Source organism: Octopus bimaculoides, chromosome 6, assembly GCF_001194135.2.
Source record: "Octopus bimaculoides isolate UCB-OBI-ISO-001 chromosome 6, ASM119413v2, whole genome shotgun sequence".
Lineage (NCBI taxonomy): Eukaryota > Metazoa > Mollusca > Cephalopoda > Octopoda > Octopodidae > Octopus > Octopus bimaculoides.
Genome location: NC_068986.1, coordinates 1,062,863 through 1,082,630, shown reverse-complemented (window position 1 = coordinate 1,082,630; position 19,768 = coordinate 1,062,863). Strand labels below are relative to the sequence as shown.

The following is a 19,768-nucleotide window of genomic DNA, read 5'->3' as shown; positions in this document are numbered from 1 at the left end:
TACATGGCTCGCACAGCTCTTACTAACCATTCTTCTATCCCAAGTTTCCTCATTGACCACCAGATAAGGGATCGGGGGACCCTGTCAAAGGCTTTCTCCATGTCAATGAAAGCCAGGTACAGAGGTTTATCCTTAGCTAGGTATTTCTCCTGCAACTGTCTCACTAGAAATAAGGCATCAGTAGTGCTTTTACCTGGCACGAACCCAAACTGCATCTCATCTAAATTGATTCGCTCCCTAATTAGTTGGGCTATGACCCTCTCTATAACTTTCATAACCTGATCTAACAGCTTGATGCCTCTGTAATTATTTGTATCTAAAGCGTCACCTTTACCTTTGTAGCAGTTGACTATGATGCTGCTACACCAGTCATTGGGTATGACTCCTTCGCGTATCACCTGGTTCGATATACTGTTCCTTTTATCTTGTGATGGTAATTTTACAATACAACAAATGTTGTTTTACATCAACCAGCTTGCAGCTGACACTGTGTCGTTGTATCTTGATAGAGGAAAGTATTTGATAAAAGAGTTAAAAGACAGGAGATTAGAGAAATTTCTGTTTTGAATATTTTTATTATTTTTATATCTTCAAATGTGGCAGCTGAAAATCTGAAAAACTGAAAATTTTAGTCAAAACAAAAACTTATCAAATCAGCTGAATTCTGCAATATTGGGAGATGCTTTTGATTGAAATTCCAACTACTTGAGTAACTAACATAGCTTCCCAGTTATAAATAAACTATATGTTTATGCTTATATTTGTGTGTGTGTGTGTGTGTGCATACATACATACATGCATGCATGAGTGTGTGCATGTGTGTGTAACATGCTCTGGTAAGTAAAATGTTATCAGGCATACTTAGAACACCTGTTCTTAACACCTGTTCTTAACACCTGGACAAGGCAGCAAGCTGGCCTAATCGTTAATACATCAAACAAAATGTTTTGTGGTATTTCACCCATCTTTTGCAATCTGAGTTCAAACTCTGCTAATATTGACTTCCCATTTCATCCTTCCAGGTTGATGAAACAGATATCATTTTTAAGTACGGGGGGGTCAATGTAATCAACTAAGCTACTCCTCCCAAATTTCAAGCCTTGAACCTGTAGTAGAAAGGATTCTTGTCATCTGGTACTTGGGAGCTTTTAATCAAGTTTACTCCATCAGAAGTATTTGGATCAGTGTCGTGGTTTCTTCCTTTTTTCACCTTTCTACCAGTTTCAGGCTGTCCTATATAAGGACCATAGGCAGGGCCTTTTCTCCCAATAATGGTTGGTAAGACATCTTAAGCTTACCTTTAAGTTCATTCTCCTGTTCCCGTAGCTGTCTCACCTGCTCTTCTACATTGTCAAGTCGTTTCTGCCAGAAATCGCAAATACTTTCTTTCGCTTCCAAAGCCTGTGATTAGATACAAATCAATCATCATCATCACTATCATCAGTTTACATGCACCACTTTGCAGCTTGGGGGCACACCCCTGACACATCTTCTTCACTGACTCCTCTTTCACCCATCTTTCTTCTCTTTCTTTCCTCTCATGTCTCTCTCCTCCTCTTCCCTCTCTCTCTCCTCTCTCTTCTCTCTTTTTCCTAGCCAGGTATCACATCTACAACAAGACACTTGTCTCTGTCCCTCTCTATCATACTCTCTATCAACCTCTTATCACCAAGTAAAAGTCACCCCACTAAATACTACTCTCCTTCCCCCTTACCTCCAGCTGGGAGGGCTCGTCTTCCAAGTTACTTGGGATCTGCCTGGAACTGGAACCACATAAAAAGCATCCAGTACATTCAGTAAAGTGGCTGGTGTTAGGAAGGACATCCAGTCATAGAAATCATGTTAAAGCAGACAGGAGATCTTGGTGCCTTCTTCTCACTTGCCAGCTCCTGTCAAACCATCCAAACCCTGCCAGCATCAAATGATGGCATTGGGGATGATGGCAGCGATAGCAGCAGCAGCTGCAGTGATGCTGATGCTGATGCTGATGCTGATGGTGATGGTGATGGTGATGCACTTTACTATACTAGCATGGATCAATTTTTATTTGGCATCACTGCCAAATAGTCTGAGGACAATTTCGCATTTGTACTTATTAAATTTCTGTTGTGGTTTTTATAGCTGATTGTCCTTTGTGTTGCCACCCTCTTTATAAAGCACATTGGGTACATTTTCACATCACACCAGCTTGAGGGAGGTTAACATGTCACCAGCAAAACTAAAAAGCCCTCACTGTCCTATTGTCTCTGTTCATTTGCCAACCACTTTACAGTGTGTTCTGGATATATTCTACCATGACACCATCACAAGGAAGGTTATGTTGTCTCCCTGACAATGCTAAACAATTCTCTCAACCCTCACTTCTTTCCATTCATTCATTTACCTCTTTCAAAGGATTGTCTCATACTTGGCAAGACTAAAAAGAGCTCACATTTTTCTTTATTACATCCATACATTTGTTTTATTTTTATCACATAACTGGGTGGGAAAAGGGCCCAAGCAAAAGAGTGGAAGAATGGAAGAATGAGAGTGATGTGAGCAACAGGATGATAGATACTAGTGTCGGGGAGTGACAGACTGCTACATAACAATTGTTGGTAAGAAGGTTGAATAGAAACAGCATAAGTGACATGATGGATATGGAGAGTGGTGAGAGCGAAACAGAGTGATAGAAGTGGAAGGAGTATGGAGGGTGAGAGGGATTGATGGCTGTAAATGTCCTCTTTAATCCTCTCAGACCTGGGCCCCTGTGTCTCCTCCATTTGGGCTCCTGAGCCAAAAAATAAATAGTTGCTCAAGAGTAACAACTGCAGACAAACTAATGGACAGAATCACAAAAAGATTCAGAATGACAATAATAGGTCTATCACACTGTATTTGTTCACCTGAATTGCTACTTTCCTCATCACTTTCACCAGTTTGATTGTCTGAGTCACTCTTAGTGTTAGCACAAGTGTAAACACTTTGTCCAAAGAATAAATATCATCAATAATTTCCTCAACTGCAAAGAGTCTAGGCTTTGCTTGTTTACAAGACAAAATGCTGGGTACATCACATGCTCATTTCATCACAAAATCAGTCATTTTTTTCAATTACAAACAAAAGCTATGAATGAGGCCTTTAACAATGAGTCATAAACACACTTGACTACAAAACTGCAATGGGATCAGTTGTCTAGTTTTAGCGTCTTATCTTCTTTTTCTGCATATGTTGTTCATCACTGCTTTAGTGGAAATCCAGCAGAGATTACATCTATGCTATTCCTACTATAGCAGGAACATGGCTTGTTAGGGTTAAAGAGGAGGGAGTAACATGAAGGAGAGAGTGATGGATAGGAATGGAGATGGAAGATGGTAAGCAACTGGGAGTGATGGTCTCAATAATAAGTAACTAGCAGGACCCGTGAATATCTCACGGAACTAATGGTAAACTTATCTGGGTTATTTCTGAAAAGTTTATCCGTAAATCCTGAAAGCGTGGCCTGTGTTGTGTCCGGATCAAAAGAGAGTCACTCACCTGCTGGCCATCGAAAAGGGAAGCAAACTGAAATACGGGGATTACTTAATGCACTTTACAGATATGCTTTATCTACTTTATGCACAATTTTATAGACTCAATACACAGCACTCCTCTCTCTCTCTCTCTCTCTCTCTCTCTCTCTCTCTCTCTCTCTCTCTCTCTCTCTCTCTCTCTTCATCTTACCCTCTTTTTCTCTTTCCTTTCTCTTTCACCTTTCCTTTCAACTGATCATGTAAAAGTGTTATAGATGAGCAAAGTAATAAAAGGAAAAAGTTTTTTTTTAAATTACGCATTTCACTCACCACCACCTCGCGTCCCCCATCTCTTCCATCGTTACTGCTAATTATGTCACTTAATCAACAACTCCAAGGAAGCTTTCCATTTAAGAATTCATTTCATGAGTACACTTACTGTTAATTACTGTGTCTTTTCCTACATATGAAATCTGTTTTCTTTGTCAGCTTGCCTCTGATCCCATTTTCCATTTTGCACACCCATACTTTACAATCGGTCCACTGAACAGAATTTCTATTTACTCCTTTTCAGCTTACGGAGCATGGCCATTTTCTTAGTGGCACTAGAGATCTGTCTTCTTACCAGTTAACTAAAACTGTATCCTTTACTAGGTTTACTTTCAGGCATCTTGATTCTATGTTTGGAATTTTTTTCTAAAATCTTTGACCAATTAAACTATGGGAACCAGATCATTGACATACAAGAATACAATAATTTTATGCTTTTATTATTCAATGTGGCTGTACATAAAGATTATCTGGTTATACATAGTGTCTGAAGAAGAAAAACCTTTCACCGTTCTTCTGTAGCAAATCAAGGATCGGTTAGTGAAGTGGAGTTCATCCCTCACCTGGTTAGTTGATGATGGTGATCAAATATTGCAGTCCCCGAGGAAGATAGTCATTCTCAATATGAAGAAAGGGAGAGGGTAGAAATTCTGCTGTTTATCAAATGTAAGTTTTGGGTGCATAAGAGATGCAACGGGATTACAACCAGGCTGACTGAGAAGAGAAACTTTGTATGTAGCAAATGCACAAATGTAGTTAGCAATAAGTTCTTGCATTTGAAAGACTTCCTAAGTATTTAGTAGTTGCTGCTGCTACCAATATCACCACCATCAGCAATAACAGCATGACCACTGCTACCACAATCATCTGCAGTTTCATGCTATCATTAATTTTTTAGACTAATTTTCTATAGACTGTCAAGGGTAAATTTTAAGTTAGTAGAATACGTTTGTGCCTCAAAGTTAAAATTAATGAATCTTCCTTCCAAATACTTGCCTCTTTAAGTTGACAATTGTTTAAAATTATGGCACGAATTTTATTTAACTCGCCATATATAGTCTCTTCAATACATTCTATCTTGTTAGCGTTAACAATTAAAGCTTTAATATAAGCCCTACGGTTACTTTCAATTCTTGCATTCCATTGAGCCTGAACAAATAAGAAAAAATCAGAGCATTAACATCATCTCTTCTTAATCATAATCTATGCAATGAAGGCAACACTTTAACTCTCAAACAAATAGAAAATGTAACAAAACCTAGTATTTCATGATTCTGAAATATATTATTCTTGTTAAAAAGGGCAACAGATGGCAGAATTGGCAGAGGGCCCAACAAAAAGCATTACTGTATTTGAATGAAATTAAAAACATTTTAAATTTTAATTCTGACTTCAGTCGCAATATTTTTTCTTCCATTTCTTAATTCAAAGCCTATAAAAGAGTCAACTTTGTATTTTCTCAACAAAACACAGGGCAATTCAATCAACTGTACTCATTCCCTACAAATTAGTTGGCAATAAGAATAATTTTTTAGCAATGTTTTGTCACCAAAGATTTAGCTTAAAGACCCACTTGTGTCCCACAGCACAATACTGGGCAAATGTCTTCTACCAAAGATTCAGGTCAATCAAAGCCTTGTGAATGGAATTCAATGGTTAAAATTTGGTTAGTTATGCTTAAAATATGAAAGTTCATCAAGATACATTTTATGAGAAGAGAATCCGAGCCAATGAGGAAGCCTTTATGCTAACACTAAAAACAACAACAACAACCAAGTAAATTTTAACCTTTTAGTATTTAAACTGGCCATGTCCAGCCGAAATATTCTACCTGTCTTATGTTCAAACCAGCCAGATCTGGCTGTCCACACCTACATTACAATGTCATTCTAAAAAGAAGCAATCACATCATTGAAATCTTGATCAATGAGAGAATGTGGGATTAACTCAAAACAATGTGAATAAACAAGCAATACATTTAACAGAACAAGCTTGAATGCTAAAGGGTTAATCTAGATTCATTCATAAAATACACACAGCAAACAAAGCCACAAATTCATACAGTCATAGGTGCAGGAGTGGCTGTGTGGTAAATAACTTGCTTACCAACCACATGGTTCCAGGTTCAGCCCCACGGCATGGCACCTTGAGCAAGTATCTTCTACTATAGCCTCAGGCAAACCAAAGCCTTGCAAGTGAATTTGGTAGATGGAAACTGAAAAAAGCCCATCGTATATGTGTGTGTGTATGTGTGTGTGTGTGTGTGTGTGTGTGTGTTTGTGTGTGTGTGTGTTTGTCCCCTCACCATCGCTTGACAACCGATGTTGGTGTGTTTATGTCCCTGTAACTTAGCGGTTCAGCAAAAGAGACCGGTAGAATAAGTACTAGGCTTACAAAAGAATAAGTCCTGGGGTCGATTTGTTCGACTACAAAAGGCGGTGCTCCAGCATGGCCACAGTCAAATGACTGAAACAAGTAAAAGAATAAAAGAAAGTCACATGAACTCTCTCACACACAAACACTTTGATATAAACAGAAGCAGGCAAAGCCGTGGGTGAAAAGTTTCCAGCCACATGTTTCTGGTGTCGATCCTGTTGTGAGTTGTCTTCTACACAGTAGTGGAGGAGGAGGAGGAGGAGTCTGTCCCTGGTGATGTTTTTATTGATAGGGGACATTCTTAGACCTGCTGTATAAGTCTGTATATGTGGGGACGGGCAGGGGGGGCACGGACTCTAGTTACGCTATGGCTTCTACAGTAGTTTCAGGTTGATCAATGCCTTGCAAGTGGAATTTGGTAGAGGTACAACAAATCAATAAGAAAACCTCTACATGGCTGCTTGACCTGCTAGAAATAACAGCCACAAATTACTTCAAGTTACACCCGACCATCTTAGAAAAGAATACATTGATTAATAAGGCCTAAGATTCCTTACTGGGGAAAAAAAGGGAAAATGGTCAGCGTTGGAGTGTCTTTGATGAGATATGAGAGTGAACAACAACAACAATAACACATTGACAAAATCAAATAAAAGTAGACAGACATGTATACGATTTGCTAAGTCACACAACTATGAAGAGAAGAATATTTAAAATAAAGTAAATACCAATTTCTTTTTTCTACTTTCAAGATTTTTTGTGGCAAATCTTACTTCATCATCTATAATTGCTTCTTTCTGATTTATGTCTACAAGAGAAACAAGAAACTTAACTTTGACAGGCAAATGTAGAATTATCTAAACTAAGAAGGCTTTCACATGGCCTCTAGTTTCATTCCTCTGCATGGCACCTTGGGAAAGTGTTTTCTTCTATAGGCTTCAGTTAACCAGTACTTTATGGTTGAAATTTTAATAGACAGAAACTTTATTGAAACTCTTCATATATCATCAACTTGGAAAAGTGGACATTAAAATGATGATGATGATGATGATGATGATGATGATGATGATGACATGATGACAATGATGACAAAGAGGAAGAAGACAAGAAGGACGAGGATGACAATGATGAGAAAGAAGACGATGAGGAGGAGAGTGGATAGGTGGGTGAGTATGTATGTAAGTATGTAGGTAGGTAGGTACATACATACACAGACATGCAGGAAGTAAATAAACACCTTAATTTTCAAAATTTCTGATCTAAGCATCTTAATATGTTTTCAGCGGTGTAGAATTTACAATGTAATTATTATTTTTCATTCCAGGTGCCATTATATTAAACATTTGCAAAGAGTAACCATGCCATGCACAAAAAAATTCAGCAGAGCTGTCAGATTTTCAACGAGGTCGTATTGTTGGGCAATCTGAGGCTGGTCTTAACCAACGGAAAATTGCCGAAAATCTTCAAATTCCTCTTGCTACTGTTAATAGAATTATGGTGCAATTCAAAAGCAAAGGAAACGAATCAACAGATTCTCGTCTCAGCTGACCTGGGCCCTCGGAAAGGAAGCTTCACCGTTTGAAGAGAATTGTGGAAAACGAACTCCGTTCTAAGGCTTCTGACATTGCAAAACAGCTAGAAGTTAGTCCAAGAACATGTGTTACATATCTGCATAAGCTTGGGTATTATGGATGACCAATTAGAAGAAAACCTCTCCTTCAACCAATTAATATCATGAAAAGAAAGAAATGGGCTAAGGAGATGTCATAAAAATCCAGTTCATTTTGGGATAGAGTGATTTTCTCAGATGAATCCAGATTTGCATTATTTTCAGACAGTGGACGTGTTTGGGTCTGGAGGCTTCCCAATCAAGAATTTGATTTGAAACGACTCCAACCAACTGTGAAACATGGTGGTATCTCTGTAATGGTATATGGAACTGTCAACAGTAATGGTACTTCTGAGCTAATCGAATGAGTTGGAACCATAAACTTTGAAAAATACATCAAAATACTTATGCACGGACTACTTCCGATGTATTCACCCGATAACATAACAAAAAATGAGTTTTTATTCATGATGGGGCTCCATGCCACACAGTGAAAAGGAATCAAGAATGGCTGACTAAAAATGGGATCAAAAAGCTTCCTTGGCCAAGCGAATCTCCTGACATGAACCCAATTGAAAATCCTTGGCGCATACTAGATAGAGCTATACGAAAAACTTGACAGAAATCTAAATCTAAAGATGAATTGTTTTGATTGTTGCATGAAAAGTGGGCAGAAATTCCTACTTACATGAAAACATTTTTGTTTCTGTGTTATATATTTTTTCTACTTTATAGTGTTTGACCTGGAGGCGTTTGAAATTAGGAATTCGTTTCAATACAACCTTCGTTATTCGTGCTTTGTTCTCTTCAACTTGATCAACACCAGCCTGCATTTAATATATGATAAAATATGATATATATTCTGTTGTGTCTGGGGAGAGTCATTCTCCTTTTGTGCGTTATAATTTAACACACTCACCGGTGAAATTTCCACTTATTCCTTATTTTTATTTTCCTAAAATTTTCGTTGCATCTTGACTCTATTGAAAAGGTTGCAAGACGCAACAAAAATTTTAGGAAAATAAAAATAAGGAATAAGTGGAAATTTCACCGGTGAGTGTGTTAAATTATAAGGCACAAAAGGAGAATGATTCTCCCCAGACACAACAGAATATGCTTCAACACACGAACTCACATAAAGAATCTTGCAAACCAAATCCCAAAACAAAATGATATATATTGTTTGTGTGTGTGTGTGTGTGTGTGTGTGCATGCGTATGTGCGCATGCACACAGGTGCATGCACAGTCACACACATATGTAACATTAACGGCATAAATTTAGGGATCAGAAAAGAACAAATGACTCACTGACAGGATTTGAATCCTGTATCTTTCAGTTGTTAAGTGACCCTGATGCTGTTTATACAACAGAGAACCTGCCAATCCATCTCCTCAGATTAGGTTTATCTCTTATCTCCTTTGTTTATCAATAAATGCTATTAATGCCTCTTAAGTGACAAAAATATATCACACAAAAGTGCTGTGAACTAAAAGTTACAGAAATGTTTTACACCAGATTTTTATATTATTTATCTGCTAGAGCTTTCTTCTTACAACAAAATAATATCCCATAATGCTTTTACTGTAAAGTAATGGTGCCAACATTTGGGATATTGGACTGGACTGTAGAGGAAATCTGCCCAGGTAATATTTAAAACCGTCAAAATCTTGACATCAAGGCAAAACTTTTTCAAGAAGAATGGAAAAGCTTTGTTACAGCTACCCAATCTGCTGAACAAACTTACCTCATTGAACAAGATGATTTTCTCCCTTGCAAAAGAAATGAATTGCTAATGACCCAACTGTTTTTATATTTGATTTGTTTTTTGTTCTCTACCTGTTATGATGAGACTATTTAGATTTAACATCCTACAATATTCACATACGGGCAGCCACTATTCCGTTGTTTAAATCAGGTTCATTTACTTACCTGTTGTTCTTTAATTTGTTCCTCTGATGCTTTAAGTGTCTTTTTAAATTCGATTTTAATCATCTTTATTTCTTCTCCTAACTTGTCGATAAGTGCATTCATACTAAGGGCTTCCTGTTGAATCCGTCTAGCCTGAAGATGTAATTAGAAATTTGGAAATTTAGAAACATCACCCTGTCACTAATTCCCCCCTTGTGAACTATGTTTTCTATATTCTTAAACTCAAACCTAAAATGTGAGATTTGAATCTTAGTATAGTCTTCAGTTTTCATTTTAAGAATTAATCCTTTAAGCGTAAACAATGAATTACAAGACAATCTAGTTGAACATCTCTCTGACTTCTTTTTTATTTAAATTTAATAATCAATCACATTAACCACATCAATCATATCAACAAAAGCAATGATGTCAGCCTAATCAACAACATGAACAACATTAATCACATCAGCCACATCAACAACATTCCCATCAATCACATCAGTCTGAGAGAGCCTGTAAAGGTCCCAAAATTATAAAAATAAATTATTATCATTATATTTTTATCACCAAACTGTTCAACATAATGAATTCAATTACAAAATATTGCCTCCTGCAATTTGAATTATATTCCTCTCATAGTTGATATCAATATGGCTTCAATAAGTTTTGAACATTTATTTTCCTGTATCACAGCAAAAGTCTTTAACTGCATAAAAGTCTGCAAGACTGTCAAATCAATATTAGCAAAGGCTTTGATAAATTATGCAACACAAATTTCTAGGTCAGTTCACTTCCTATTGCTTATGGTTAGGTTCCAGACAAATTAATTGAACCTAATTAGGCTTTCTCATAATGAGACAGCTCTTTCTTAAACCTATAAATTCTATCATTTGTTGAAAACTGCTAATTCTTTCTTTTATCTCTTCCTGACATACAACCATCACCTTGTCCATTTCGGTGAACGCTTAACATTTCACATTGCATCAACATTCTGCAGTTTTCTTTAGAATAGACATGAGTTTTATTAGGTGATGGCCACCCATTTGAAAAATATGCCATAGGTGTTGGGCACAGCTGTGTGGTTAAGAAGTTTGCTTCACAACCATGTGGTCTTGGGTTCAGTCTCACTGTGAGGCACCCTGGACATGTATCTTCTACTAAAATTTCAGGCCAATTAAAAAAGCTTGTGAACAGATTTAGCAGACAGGAACTGCAAGCTGATCATCGTACACATGGATGTATGTATGTTTGTGTGTGTGTGTGTGTGAGTGTGTGAGTGTGTGTGCATGTTTCCTTCAAAAACCAGAAATGTAAATGAAAGGATTATCTACAATCATCATCATCATCATCACCGTTTAACGTCCACTTTCCATGCTAGCATAGATTGGACGATTTGACTGAGGACTGGTGAACCAGATGGCTACACCAGGCTCCAATCTGATTTGGTAGAGTTTCTACAGCTGGATGCTCTTCCTAACACCAACCACTCCGAGAGTGTAGTGGGTGCTTTTACGTGCCACCGGCACGAAGACCAGTCAGGAGGTACTGGCAACGGCCATGCTCGAAATGGTGTATTTTACATGCCACCTGCACAGGAGCCAGTCCAGCGGCACTGGCAACGATCTCACTCGAACATCTTTTCACGTGCCACTGGCACGGACGGTGCTCTTAGTGCTCCACTGGTACAGGTGCCATCACGATTTTGCTTTCGCTTGCCCCAACAGGTCTTCGCAAGCCAAGTTTAGTGTTCAATGAAAGAGACATTGGCATGGGTGCCAGTCTACAAATTTAGTTTGATTTCGATTTCACTTGCCTCAATGTGTTCTTCAAAGTTTTACTACCCCCTACATTCCCAAGTAATGATGTAACCAAGTGTCCTGGTCAAAGTTAGCTTCAGCTTACCTACATATATGTGTCCCAATGACTTTCTTTCTTCATAACTTTAAGAAAAGTGGATATTTTTCAAATGAAATTTTCTACAGCTACACTTCAGACGATGTAGATTCCGATATTACATATTTTGTTGTGAAATAATTTTTTTCAAAAAAATATGTGATTGAAGATTATTTGCCAACATAACATGGCAGTCCTAATTTAGGACGAATGTTGCTGTAATTTAGCCCCAGGAAACATCGTCTCCAGCTAGCTATTCAATATGATCTGTGTCAGCAACATACATCCTAAACCAGGACTGCCATGTTATGTTGACAAATAATCTTCACTCTAGAGTACTGTTGCTGAATATTTTTCATTGAGAAATTTGCAAATAGTAATTTTCCCAAATATGTGATGTGTGTCAATATGTATGTGTGCCATCCTACCAATTCTTATTTCCAGAATAAATTCCAATATAATTGGAACCTGCACACTCTGAAAGGCATTCGTTAAAACTTTCATTTCATAGTACCCATTTTTATGAACGTTATGAGGAAACAAAGCAGACCTGTGTGAATTTTCTGAATCTTTTCTCCCCATTCTCCCCAAAACATTTTTTCACAAGAAATTCGGATATAATCAGAACTTACACTATCTGAAGAATATTTATAGGGTTAGGGTTAGTTAAAATAATGTATACACATTACTTTAACATAGGTAATACTAAAGTAATGCTAAGATTACATTGCTATTACATATATCTGTATATCAGCTTGCTTCCTTTTCACTTTCATTTTGTATGTAACAGTATTTCATAATATAACTGCATGTTATATATAAACAAAGAATATACTTCTTTCTTTTGGTTAACATAAAAAGGGTGACAATAATGTGAAAGAGACAGGATCAAATTTTTACTACAAATAAATGTAAATAGAATAACAGTGCAGCTGTCTGGCTTCTATGCTAGTGGCCCGTAAATAGCACCATTTGAGCGTAATCGTTACCAGCGTTGCCTTCTAGCACTTGTGCTGGTGGCACGTAAGAAAATCATTCGAGTGAGGTAACTTAGTTAGAACTGAGAGCATAACGATTGCCTCTAATATTATAAATATTTCAAAGGGAATATTCTAAGCAGATAGACTTTCTGTAATTTTATTCATTTTAGTGTTAAATCCATTATCATTCCTGCTACAAAAATTTAATGGCTACATGCTAGGGTCTGCAACTGCTAGAGATATTAATGTAATCCATAATTTCTTTGTAGATGATCTCAAGATTTATGCTAAAAATGTTAACAATGCCAAAAAACAGCTGGAATTAATAACATTTTCAGCAGACATAAGAATGGAATTGAGTCAAAAGAAACGTTCATATTTGATTATTGAAAGAGGAAAATCTAACAGGTTAAGAGCCTGAGTACCACTGGTCTCACCCTCTCCCTCCTGTTCCATGTAAAAAATTTCACTTACAAGGTGGGAGTCAACTCAAGGTTATATGGGAAATGACACTTGCCCAAGAAGTCAACCAGCAGAATTGGAACCCTAGCCTCACAATTGTAAAGCATACTTCTAAGCCATCTGGTCATACTGCACCTACATAAAATAGAGTACTGTTAATCAATAGAATTAGATATTATTGGCAGGTAACTGTAGACAGAAAGAAGCATGAGTAGACCAAGGAAGTGTCAACTAACATTAACTGGAGATAGCTCTAGTTAGGACTTGGTTATTTTTATGAGCATGTCTTTAAAAAAATCTTACTTTGAGTTTGTTTTCTCTGTAATATTGCAATCTTCTGTCTGCTTCTGCTTGTAAAGATTTTCGAAAATATTCTTGATGTTCATGCAGCAGCCTTAATTCCAATGCTAAATCCCTTTTCTTATCTTCAAGTGATTGTCTGAAATAAGAGTTTGTTCTAAATATTGTAGACATACAAATCATAAGAATATTTTGTTTTCTTTTTTTTAAATAATGTAGGTCTGCTCAATTAGAGATGACCTTATGATTAAACGACAACATGTAAGGACATTTCTTAATGTGGTTAAGAAGCTTGCATTACAACCATGTGATTTCAGGTTCTCTTGACAAGGTGCATAGGTCAGAGGTCAGAGAGTCTCTCCAGATCGAGCTACTACTTCTACACAGAGAGACCACAGTACTACAGACATATGGTTAGAATGTCATAGGAAAGAATTGCAAGACAAACTCTTCAAGTTGAGCCAATCAACAGGAGACCTAGGGGTAAACCAAGAATTATGTGATTGGATAATATTTATAACATCATTTGGTCATGTTTGGGAATTGAGCCAAAAAGTGTAATGGTGGTTGCTTCTGAGAGTACTCTATGGAAGGGGTGCCTCACAACCCTCTCAGGAATAGTTTATGGAAAAGATGGAAAGAAGGAATTGATTTAATCTAGCAGAAGAGGTTGAACTCACAAGTCCTTCAGGACAGGTGAAGGCCCTAAATAACTATTGAGTTCTATGAGGTTAATGTTTATCTTGAATAGTTACAAGTTGATGATTGCAGATAAAACATGGGCTGATAGGGAATTTTGGAGGATCAACATTCGGGAGAAGGAAGATTGGATATGCAGGTGGTGGGAGGAATTGATATTAAAAAAGAGACTTAATAAAGATTATAAACAATTGCTAGCTTATCTTTTATTTTTCTCTTGTTTCAGTTATTGGACTGCAGCCATGAAGGATTTAGTCAAACAAATCAACACCAGTACTTATTTTTTAAGCCTGGTTCTTATTCTATAGGTTCCAACCACTTTAAAGAGTGTGGTGGACGCTTTCTACATGCCACTAGCATGACTGCATTCTCCATGTCACTGACACAAGTGCAATTTACATGGTGCCAGCATCTGCCAGACAAAGACCTCTCAGCTGGGAGAGGGAGTTGAAGCACAGCCACAAAGGCATGCCTGTATGTATGGATGGCCACGGTTTTACAAAGCTTGACATGTCTACTCAAGTACAGCAAATCACCAGAACTCTCAGTCCCTTGTCATTTCCTCAATAAGGCCCAGCATCTCAAGATCCTTTCTTGCCTCTTTATCCCATGTGTTCTTGAGGCTACCTCTTCCACAGGTTCCCTCCATAATTAGAGATTGGTACTTTTGTAAGCAGCTGTCCTCATCCATATCAATCACAAGACCATACTAGTGCAGTCTCCTCTCTTGCACACAGTATCTGTTGCCTCATATACCCAGTTTTCCTCTTAAATCATTTACACTCTTTCATATGTGCACACTGACATTACCCGTCCAGCAAAACATGCTGGCTTCATTTCTTTCAAGCCTTTGCAAGTCTAATGTAGTCACAGCCTTTGTTTCACTGCTATGTAGCATAGCTGTACATACACAGGCATCATACAGTCTGCCTTTCACTCTGAGGGAGAGGCTGTCTTAGGATTCATCTTGAACTTCGTAGCAGTTGACTGCTTGAACTTTGTAGCAGTATTACACCAGTTATTGGGTATGACTCCTTCGTGGACAACCTGACTAGGCCATATCCCACTCCACCAGATATTTTAAGCATCTCAGTAGTGATTCCTGATGGGCCGAGGACTTTCACTGTCTTCATATCCTTAATTACTTTATCTACCAAAGCTACTGTCAATTCGGATCGCTGGTCCCTCAGTTGAGTTCGCATTAGACAGATTCTCTTCCCATGCATTCTCAACATTCAGCAGCCTTTCATAACAGTATTTCCAGGCCTCTTTCTTTGCAGAATCACTAACAGCATGTGAACCATCATCCATGCTGACACACTTATCTTCTGCAACATCATGATTTTCTGTATTAAAGTGTTAAAAGCAAGGTACTGGCAGAATTAGTGCAGCACCAGACAGAATATTATCCAGTTTTGTGTTTCCTCCATTTATGTTCTGAGTTCAAATTTCTTAGGGGTTAACTACTTTTCATTTTTAAATAAATACCAATCAAAGGCATGGATTGATACAGTTGTAACTGTGCACCCCACCCTCCCCTCAAAATTTGTTACTTAAGGTCCACATCTGAAATCATATTTTCTTACAACTAAATGACTTACACACTCTCTTCTAGTAATGCTAGTCTTTCAGTGTATTCGTTAATAAAATCCTCCAATTCTTCAACTCTCTTTCTGAAGATTAAAACAAACAAAAAGTAAACTAATTAACTTGGAATTTAATTGTATATGAAATAATATCAACTTTAACATAAAATGTAAGTAGATCTTGTGTCCAGAACAAGTCCAAAATATAATCTTTGATTCTATGACATAACAGAACAAACACCACAGAATACATTCTCTTTTAATTCAATGCCAGAAATAAGGCTCAGCACATATCCTTCCAGAATACATAAAGCCATTTTCTTTGCTGCCTTCTTTAAAGTTTAATTTCTATCACTACAGATCAATAATATTATCTCTCATGATATCTGTTCTCCACAACTTTTTATCTATTCTCTACACCTTTACCAGAAAGGTAATTTCAAAAGTACATATAACCTATTTCAGTTATTTTCATTTGGATTTGGATTTATAATTAACTGTAATTGAGATTTAGTCTTATGATAATTCATGTCATAGAATAAACATCGATACCAGCAAGCAGTAGTGTCATCGCACTTTTCCATGTTAGCATGGGTTGACAGTTCTTCAAAAACAATATTCTATCCAGATGTCTTTCTTGCCACCAATCCTTTTGTGTCTTAAGATACACATGGATACACATGGTATAAAATATAGTAAGATAATTATGAAGCTTGAAATACAGTCATTACTGTAGCAATAGAAACAAAATATCACATGTAATATCTTTTTGTAAAGTAAGGCAGTGTGCTGACAGAATTGTTACCGCCCCAGAACAAAAATGCTTTGTGGTATTTCTTCCAACTTTACATTCAGAGTTCAAATTCCGCCAGGGTCAACTTTGCCTTTCATCCTTTCGGGGTCAATAAAATAAGTACAGGTTGAGCACTGGGGTCAATGTAATTGACTTATTCCTCTCTGAAATTACTGGTGTTGTACCAAAATTTGAAACCAATATCTTTTCTTAAAGTTGAACAAAGATTTGGGCTTTTTTTCTTTTCTTTTTCTCTGTGGTTTAATCAGGAGAAAGAGAGTAGCGATGACCTCATTGCAGGTTGTTGAGACAAGTGAGAGCAAAGAGAGGTTCTTTTTATCATATTATCAGACTTGAGATCAGAGCCTGGTGTAGCCATCTGGTTCACCAGTCCTCAGGCAAATCGTCCAACCCATGCTAGCATGGAAAGCGGACGTTAAACGATGATGATGAGATCATTTTATCAAACCTGAACACAAGTGATTGCAAAACAAAAATCTTCACCACAAAATCATGTCTGTACAAGAATTACCTAAAATTTATTTAGGAGGAATTTTACCAAAATGGTTAAATATATTGGTTAGAAATTTTGGCAGCAAGTTTGGGGGAAGGGTTAAGTCAATTACCTTGACCCCCAAACACTTAACTGGTACTTATTTTATCAACTCTGAAAGGATGAAAAGCAAAGTCAACCTTTCTGCCAGCTCGCCATCATAAAATTGTTAAATATATTAAGAGTGAAAATTTATTGAGTAAGATTACTGTTTCCATTATTTCAATGTAATTTCTATAAATAAATGTGGAACCTAAAGAATATATTTCTGCTTTATTTTCTCATAATTTTTACATAAAATTAAGAAATATCAAATGCTACTTACAGACAATCCTCTTTTAACGTCCGCAATCTTATTTCCAATTCATTAAGTAAATCTAGAAGCTCAACTTTCTTTGCTCTTATTCTCTCCAACTGAGCTTTAAGATCTTCCAGTCTGCCACAGAAATCGGTGTTAATTTAAAACAATAGGATACAATCTTAAGCAATTAGTGAGCTTCTTCTTTTTTATTCCTTAATTGAAAATAAATGTCATTACACTGGTTGTGATAAAAATTATAATTCCTGTCAAGTTTATAGTGGTTACTATGTTAGTAATAGCAATAGTGACAATTAGAATAGTTGTGGCCATCATTATTGTTATAATGATAATAGTGAGGAGGTAATGACCATAGTATGGTAAGGATTATAAGGTTGAAATATTCTGGATAAGACTTTAAGCTACATCTGGTAGTGGGGTCCTGGTTCAGGAGTTTCAGAATTTGAGGAATGTGGAACCACCTCTTAGGCACTATTGTTTCTAGGTTTACTCTGACCTGGAGTAATAAACACTAGTCAATATCCCAACTATGGTTAAATAGCATGTATCTACCCAAGCAGGGTATGCTAAAATCATAGGATGCTGCATGGTGGAAGTGACTGTTTTCGCAAATGAACTTATTGAATCAATGGGCAAATATCACTGGATGCTGAACAGATGAATGGAGAACAAACAAAAATGGCCAGGATTAACCAGTTCCGTTAGTGAACTACAACTATCGTCTATATTTTTGGTTTTGTGCAGATGAGATATTTCAGCTGGGAAAAGACCAATGTGATTAAAACCCAAGCTAGACATTCATGCCTCATCGCTCAATTGGAACATCTGGCGTGGAAGTGTTGCATTGATTTACGCAAGTTATCTGATCAGATGATTAAAGGATGATAAGATTGAAGATCAGCACAATGATAGCTAAATAAGTTTTCTTTTTTTTTTTTTTAATCTAAAATGAGGTTAGGATTAAAAAAAAATTTCAAAATATGTTTGAATTATCAATAATGTTCAATCAGATTGGAGGCTGGTGTTGCCATCCGGTTTCACCAGTCCTCAGTCAAATCGTCCAACCCATGCTAGCATGGAAAGCGGACGTTAAACGATGATGATGATGATAATCAAGGCTTGGAATTAACAGAGTTGTTTGTGCATTGGATAGAAGAATGCGTCTTCGTGTTTGTTGTGAGTTTATCTGAACAGAGTGCAAATGCTGTTAAAGTCGACTTTGCTTCTATTCCTTTTGAGATCAGTGAAGAAATACTAATTTGGGATGACGGACTCCACTGGAACCCTAAGAAAATCAGATGCTTTACAGTATTTGTTCCAGCTCCTTGCATTCTGAGTTCAAATCCTGTCTTGACCTACATGGGTGGTAAACTTTAACACCACCATGTGGTAGTGAGTTTGATACCCGGACTGGGATGCATGTTGCATTCTTGGACAAGACATTTTATTTCACATTGTTTGAGTTTGCTCAGCTGTAGAAATGAGTTGTGACGTTATTGGTACCAAGCTGTAGCAGCATTTGCCTTTGGAGGCAGGAGACCCAGGAAGATGCTGGATAAAGCAGTGTAGGAAGGGCATCCGGATGTAGAAACTATGCCAAAGAAAACACAGATGCTCGATGCAGACCCTGGACCCACAGGATCCATCAAACCATCCAACCCATGTCAGCATGGAGCATGGCTATGAGATGATGATGATGATGAGCATGTAGTTTTTTAGTAGAGGAGAACAGAGAGTGGAAATGGATATTGAACAAACAGTCATGTGTCAAATGAACGAAGGTAAGTGTTGACAGGTTTTATCAAAGTACAGCAGTATACAAGTGTGAGTGAATGCAAAAACTGAATGTGTTGTATGCATGGAGTTAGTAAAAGGAGAAGAGAAGTCAAGGAAAACAAAACAGAAATGCTCAATCAGAAATGATCTGTAACTAACAACAGCATCAACAAATCTAAAAATACTCACTCGCTTTCCTTAATTTTAAGTTCCTCCCCAGAAATACTTGAGTGAGATAAATATGTCCTACGAACTAAAATAAATAGAAAACAATAAAAACAGGAAAACATCTTCATTCATTAATCTACTTACTATTTTAAACTCTTGCTATCAACAAATATTGCATTTTGGTCCTAAGTTATATTTTATTCACCTTATAATATGCATACATATATATCTATATCTGTCTATCTGTCTGTCTGTCTGTCTGTTTGTCTACCTGTCTACCTATATACTCTTTACTCTTTTACTCTTTTACTTGTTTCAGTCATTTGACTGCGGCCATGCTGGAGCACCGCCTTTAGTCGAGCAAATTGACCCAGGACTTATTCTTTGTAAGCCTAGTACTTATTCTATCGGTCTCTTTTGCCGAACCGCTAAGTTACGGGGACGTAAACACACCAGCATCGGTTGTCAAGCGATGTTGGGGGGACAAACACAGACACACAAACACACACATACATATATAACA

At 37.1% G+C, this 19,768-nt stretch overlaps 1 protein-coding gene across 7 annotated transcripts in view; it reads right to left on the bottom strand.

Moving 5' to 3' along the window:
* The window catches only part of LOC106873605 (uncharacterized), a 50,842-nt gene that overhangs the window by 8,696 nt on the left and 22,378 nt on the right, over window positions 1-19,768 (bottom strand). For 3 of the 7 annotated variants that reach the window (XM_014921044.2, XM_052968527.1, XM_052968528.1), the window contains 9 exons: window positions 19,267-19,330; window positions 17,308-17,418; window positions 15,652-15,723; window positions 13,355-13,490; window positions 9,738-9,869; window positions 8,495-8,633; window positions 6,926-7,005; window positions 4,818-4,970; window positions 1,299-1,401 (listed from right to left, as the gene is read on the bottom strand). In XM_014921044.2, coding sequence (XP_014776530.1) covers window positions 1,299-1,401; window positions 4,818-4,970; window positions 6,926-7,005; window positions 8,495-8,633; window positions 9,738-9,869; window positions 13,355-13,490; window positions 15,652-15,723; window positions 17,308-17,418; window positions 19,267-19,330 — 990 coding nt within the window. Of the gene's footprint in view, window positions 1-1,298; window positions 1,402-4,812; window positions 4,971-6,925; window positions 7,006-8,494; window positions 8,634-9,737; window positions 9,870-13,354; window positions 13,491-15,651; window positions 15,724-17,307; window positions 17,419-19,266; window positions 19,331-19,768 lie in introns of those variants that run through there. The other 4 variants (XM_014921047.2, XM_014921045.2, XM_014921049.2 and 1 more) reach the window with 4 other exon arrangements.